Source organism: Habropoda laboriosa, unplaced genomic scaffold (assembly GCF_001263275.1).
Source record: "Habropoda laboriosa isolate 0110345459 unplaced genomic scaffold, ASM126327v1 scaffold119, whole genome shotgun sequence".
Classification (NCBI taxonomy): domain Eukaryota; kingdom Metazoa; phylum Arthropoda; class Insecta; order Hymenoptera; family Apidae; genus Habropoda; species Habropoda laboriosa.
The window spans coordinates 294,461-300,121 of NW_017100225.1; the positions used below are offsets into that span (position 1 = coordinate 294,461).

At 26.7% G+C, this 5,661-nt stretch overlaps 3 protein-coding genes across 3 annotated transcripts in view; 1 reads left to right on the plus strand and 2 right to left on the minus strand.

The window, feature by feature from the left end:
* The window catches only part of LOC108571181 (ARF GTPase-activating protein GIT1), a 4,468-nt gene extending 2,358 nt beyond the window's left edge, over positions 1-2,110 (minus strand). Inside the window, exons 1-7 of the mRNA XM_017933174.1 lie at positions 1,870-2,110; positions 1,351-1,484; positions 1,168-1,280; positions 913-1,099; positions 712-842; positions 180-369; positions 49-121 (exon numbers count right to left, since the gene is read on the minus strand). Of these exons, the coding sequence (XP_017788663.1) occupies positions 49-121; positions 180-369; positions 712-842; positions 913-1,099; positions 1,168-1,280; positions 1,351-1,484; positions 1,870-1,927 (886 nt within the window). The 5' untranslated portion in view covers positions 1,928-2,110. The remainder of the gene's footprint in view (positions 1-48; positions 122-179; positions 370-711; positions 843-912; positions 1,100-1,167; positions 1,281-1,350; positions 1,485-1,869) is intronic.
* Positions 2,111-2,663: 553 nt separating this feature from the next.
* LOC108571148 lies at positions 2,664-4,593 on the minus strand. The gene is made up of 6 exons (XM_017933126.1): positions 4,567-4,593; positions 4,302-4,428; positions 4,163-4,240; positions 3,785-4,099; positions 3,695-3,739; positions 2,664-3,598 (listed from the first exon to the last, which is right to left on the minus strand). Exons 1-6 carry the CDS (start codon positions 4,591-4,593, stop codon positions 2,664-2,666), a joined length of 1,527 nt encoding a protein of 508 aa, XP_017788615.1.
* Positions 4,594-5,075: 482 nt separating this feature from the next.
* LOC108571178 (zinc finger protein 234-like) overlaps positions 5,076-5,661 on the plus strand; it is a 4,714-nt gene continuing 4,128 nt past the window's right edge. The window contains exon 1 of the mRNA XM_017933169.1: positions 5,076-5,140. The gene's annotated coding sequence lies outside the window, so the exon portion shown is untranslated. The remainder of the gene's footprint in view (positions 5,141-5,661) is intronic.

Here is a 5,661-nt window from a genome sequence, read left to right on the forward strand (position 1 = left end):
ATTTAATTTTTTATTAAAATAACTTATATAATACAATCATTTACTTACTTTCTTCGTTTTCTCGACGATCCACCTCATCATAAACATCCATTGCCAGTTCTTCCAACAAATGATTTGGTAACTAGACAAAAAGAGTTCATATATTATACTGTATATTTTTATTAAATCTATATACTTACCAGTTGTAACTTATTTCTTCCTTCTACACATAGATCACTTTGTTCCAACAATAATGTACATTCGGGAATAATTATATGCTCATCCAGTCGATGATCTGGCTTACGGGAACATATGTAATATGTCAATCTGTCCGTTACTTCGTACATACATTCAATTATACGATCAGATAAATCTATGTGTCCTGCCATTCTATAAAATGAAAATTTTACTATCATATGTGAATAGTCTAATTTTTCATATGTATTCATTAAAAAAAAAAAAAAATTTTTTTATCAAATTTGAAAATTCTAATTTTTTATATTTTTTTATTAAAAAAAAAAAAAAATTTTTTTATCAAATTTGAAAATTCTAATTTTTTATATTTTTTTATTAAAAAAAAAAAAAAATTTTTTTATCAAATTTGAAAATTCTAATTTTTTATATTTTTTTATTAAAAAAAAAAAAAAATTTTTTTATCAAATTTGAAAATTCTAATTTTTTATATTTTTTTATTAAAAAAAAAAAAAAAAAAAAAAATAATTTATTACATACTTAGCAATTTCAGCAGGTGTCTGTCCATTTGCATCAATCATGCTAGGATTACCACCATTTGCTATTAAAAGCTCTAACTGCAAAGCTTGCCCTGCCCTAGCAGCTACATGTAAAGGTGTTGTACCCTTTTCCTAAAGAATCAAACATTATACTATATGTTTTTAGTATTGAAATATACAATATTACTTCATTTTGGAATACCTTGTAAAAATAACATGGATTAGCACCTTGTGCAAGTAATCTTAAAGAAGTTTCTAAATTACTTGTACGAACACTACTATGTAACTGTCTACTTAATTCCTCTTCACTACAACTTTCTTCCTTACTTGGATGTAATATGAATGTTAAATGTTGATGTTTTGCTCTAATAAAATCAGCCTTTACTGGACTGAAAATAATTAAGTTATTATTCAAATGCTTTATTTTATGCAATTTTATAAAAGGGTTTATACTAACTGTAATGGATCTTTAGCTTGTGGTTTTCTTCTATTAATCTTTGAGTTACTAGGATCTAACAGGGAATGTTCCCAAATACTGTTTGCTCCATTATCATTCAATGTATGCACCATCTATAAAATATTAAATATTACTTTTTTCAATTATGTGCTATTTATTATTCTTCTACCATTTTTTACTAACATTAAGCAGACTTGTATGCCAAATGCTCTTGTGAAGTGATTTTATTTGAGATATATGACGACCAAGGCTACGATGTATTCCACAACAATCATCACATAATAAAATTGCTCTGTTCAATGAAGCCCATCCTGGTTCTAAAAGCAGTTGTAAAATTTATAATTTTAACAACTAAATACAAAATTATTAATAACAAATTAATGTACAAAATCGTAGTAAATAAAAATAATAAAGAATAACATTCTTTTTCAATAGAATGTGCATAACACAATTTTAATGATGAAACATTTACTATTGCTATACACATTATTAAATTTGCGTAATATATATGTGTATATGAAAATGTCCAAGAAGAAATAAATGCATAATTAATATTAACCTTTTTTAAATAATCATTTGGTTATAACCAGTTAAATAATGATTTTTTATCAATATTTGAGTACACAATTTTAGTAAAAAAATAAAAAAATATAATAAAAATCACATGTGAAATAAATCATTAGAAGAAAAGAATGCATTTACCAAGGGCTCCGCAGTCAGCGCATATATCCGTGTTAACTCTATGCTTCGGTCGAGCCATTCTCTTTACGTTTATTTCATCAGAGCACGGTAGTTAGATTTGTTATGAGAAATTTAGAAAACGTAACATAATGCACAGCTTGTTTTAAAAATGATAATATCAAAAATCAAACTGGACACAAAAGCTCCTGGCCTGGATGACATTATATATTCAATGATTACACCGTGACAGGAGTCATCCCGAACGAGCTTGAGATAGTTGCACCATTGATCGAGCATCCTAAAAGATACGCAATCACACGATACACTTCTGCTTACATTACTTTATTCTAACCTATTTCATTTTCGTCTTGTATTATGTATGTACATCCTTTTGTATTTATTATAAAGATTTACTCAATCACTTTCGGTAATACCAAAAAATTATAACACTATTATTGTTACATACAATTCCATTTCAAATTGTCAGAATTAAACATTGGTTACAATCGTAACTTCAGTTTTAATGAATAATTCAGGATTAACAAAAACATTCAATTGGTATTTTAGTAAATGCAATACAATATAAAAGTTTGCCCATTTTTAATTAACACAAAATATATTTACATTAATTTTAAAGTTGAATGTATACAGTAAATTAAATCATATACAAAAATAACATATTTTGTTACACACGAATTAGCAATTATTATTACTACTAATTACTAATAACATATTAAATTAATATTGTACATACAAGTGAATAATAAATTAAATACACTGAGTGGTCTTTATGATAACTATTAAAAAAAAACAGTTCATAATGAAGATTCTGGCGAATCAGAATATAAATTATTAAGATCTGTAAGCAATTTATTTGATATATATGTTGCATTGAGATCAGATTTATTTATGTCATTAATTTGACATAGAGATCTAAATTTTTTGCCATCTGGAGTTTCTAAAAAACTCACGCTTGATTTCAAAGCCATGTATTCCCTGAGTGGCCGTTTTTGTTTATATTTTGGAATTATAGGAGTTTTTAATTGAATAGAATACTCTTCAGCAGGTTTTGCATGTGTAATGTTAAGTTGATTCTCTAATTCCATAAAACTTACATCAGATATTCTTGTATTCTCATATTTAATATTCTCTTTATCATTTTCTGTATCTTGAGTTAACTTACTTTTATCTATAATCTCTGTGTCTGTTACTATAATTTCTGTAATAGGCATTTTTAACTTTTCTTCTGCACAATGTATCGATTTACGACAAGTTTCTACTTGAACTTCTTTGTCTACCATAGTATGATTTTCTTTTTTTAATGTAGAATGATCTTCCTTTATATCAACATTAGAAGGGGTCGTTTTTTTATCATTTATAGATAATAATCTTGTAACACATGTTAATGTAGATCTTATTCTAAGTACATTTTTTTCTGTTTGTTCTAATAAATCTTTTAAATCATGTTTCAAACGAATAATCGTGTCTTTATTTAGATAGATCATTTCAGATAATCCATGTTCTGTATTCATATCATTTTCAACAGCCATTAATTGTGTATCTTGTAAATTGTTACATAAATTTTGTATACAATCATTTTCCTCTCTTGACATTGTACATATTTTACTTTTTAAATTAGGTTCTTTTGGAATAAATTTTTGTTGCATTGAATTATTTTGTGTTAATAACTGATCCTCATTTATTGTTATTTGCTGAGGAGTTGTACATTGAGAAGAAACCAAAGATTTTGCTGTAACATGTGTGGTTTCAAAATATTGTGTATAATTTGCATCAATAAATTTTAATCTTGCATAATTATAAGATAGAAAAATTTCATGTTTATTACCTGTTTTTATGCTGTCAGGTGAGACAGTAGGAATAACACTGACACCTATGAATTGATTATGTAATAATAAAATATTATCCATTTTGATTATTTCATTTTCTTTTTTAACAGCAGATTCAGTTCCTGATTCATCAACTTCTCTTGATACATCAGATATTTTTGGACAATTACTTCCTTTCTTCAAGTGTTTATTTTTTATAGTATTTGGTGGTAATAATAAACTCTTTTTTCTCATTGAATTCCTACCATTTTCATGAATTGGTTTATCTTTATTACTTATTAACTTGTTTGACTGAGTTTTATTTTCATTGTTCTTTTTTGAACTGCTACTACAGATTTCATTAAAGTTGAGATTTCTACGTACATGTTTATCAGAGTATACAGATTTAATATGATTATTTGTTCCTGGTAAAAATAAAATCATTTATTTATAGGAATATTTCATTAAAAATATAATTGCATACTAACCATATTGTTTTCTAAGTTTCTCTGGGTTCTTTTTGCTTGATAATGTACCCAATCTTTCAGGTTGTATTTTTTTACGTTCTAGAAGACAAATAGTTTTATGAATGTACAATACTCATTAAAAAAATAGACGTATACCAACCACTATTTTTGTGAGTGCTTTTAGAATTTTCAGATAGTCCAAGCAGCTGTGCGATTTTAATTGGTTGAGGTCTTTCACTGTCTATGAAATAAATACTTGTTCGATTTGATTTATTTTTTGTTAAAAACTGATTTTTAATGAGACAATTAGATTAATGAAATTACTAATTGTATTTGTTTAACTGTAGCTTTGCCCTAAAAACATGTAACTACAGATGACATATGTGTACATTATCTGTATACTTAAAACTTTAATTTGGACTTACCGTAGAACTAGATTTTATCAATACCATTTTCAATTTTAAACAAATAAATTGCAAACCCAAAACATCACATAGTTAAAGAAGTTCAAATTTCTTGTAACTTAACGGATTATAGTCATAAAACATAACATCAATAGATTCGTAAACGGCAAATCATACTTTAGTTACATAGAATGGTGCATTTACATTACGCAAACACACAATATACCAGTGAGAAATTGTAAACTTACATTTTATATATCGCGCGTTTACTTTGTGATTCTAAACGCATAAGTTATAAACATAAATAAAATATTAAGTAATAATAATGCTGACAAACATTTATGTATATGTAATATACACTACACGATTAGATATCTGTTACGGATAAATACAATTCAAAGTACATATGAAAGGTTTTGCGTAGATTTCTTATCTATAGTTGGCTATTCCCCGAAGTTACATCTGTCGGCCATTTTGTTAAATTTATTTCTAAATGTATCCCCTCCAAATTGAAAACAACCGAAGGTTGACGCTGTTCTCGATCCCGATAAAGTATTTTTGGTTAGGTTAATAGCTGCATAGAGGATATTTAACAGTAAGTAAATTATTGTGATCGCGTCTGTTTCCATTAATATTGTATCGAGGTAGACAATTTCTACGCGTGCACGAAGAAGTACCGCTTCAGCGTAGTTCTTAATGTGTAATTGGATGGAAGGAGGCTTGGCATAAAGAGAGGCTATGGCTACTGCTTTGATCATATGTAAAATACTGTTACTCGATCGGCCACCCTTTGTTTTTCATTACCGATCTATTTAGCACTTCTTTTAATTGATTTGTTTCCGTGTAACAATTTTTTATCTTGAAATGCTTGTTATAACCTCTAAAGTCATAACCTATATAATATAACCTTAGATGTCAACATTTTAAATATTTGCTGTTCAAAATGTTTAGCAAAAACGTTCTCACAAACTTTTAAAAACTTAGATAATATATAATTCGGAATGTCCAAAATGTATGCCCTTCAACTCAGTTTCATACGAAATTTGTTCAATATTACATTTCATGTTAGTAATATAGAGGTATATTTTAACAAATAAGTATCATTTATAATTAATC

Coding starts and splice junctions, on each gene's coding strand:
- LOC108571148 (XM_017933126.1), bottom strand. CDS start 4,593: ATGGTATTGATAAAATCTAGTTCTACG. Junction 3,740..3,784: donor TGTTAAAAAAGAAAATGAAA/TAATCAAAATGG, acceptor ATCAATTCATAG/GTGTCAGTGTTATTCCTACT. Junction 3,599..3,694: donor ACCTGACAGCATAAAAACAG/GTAATAAACATG, acceptor CACATGTTACAG/CAAAATCTTTGGTTTCTTCT.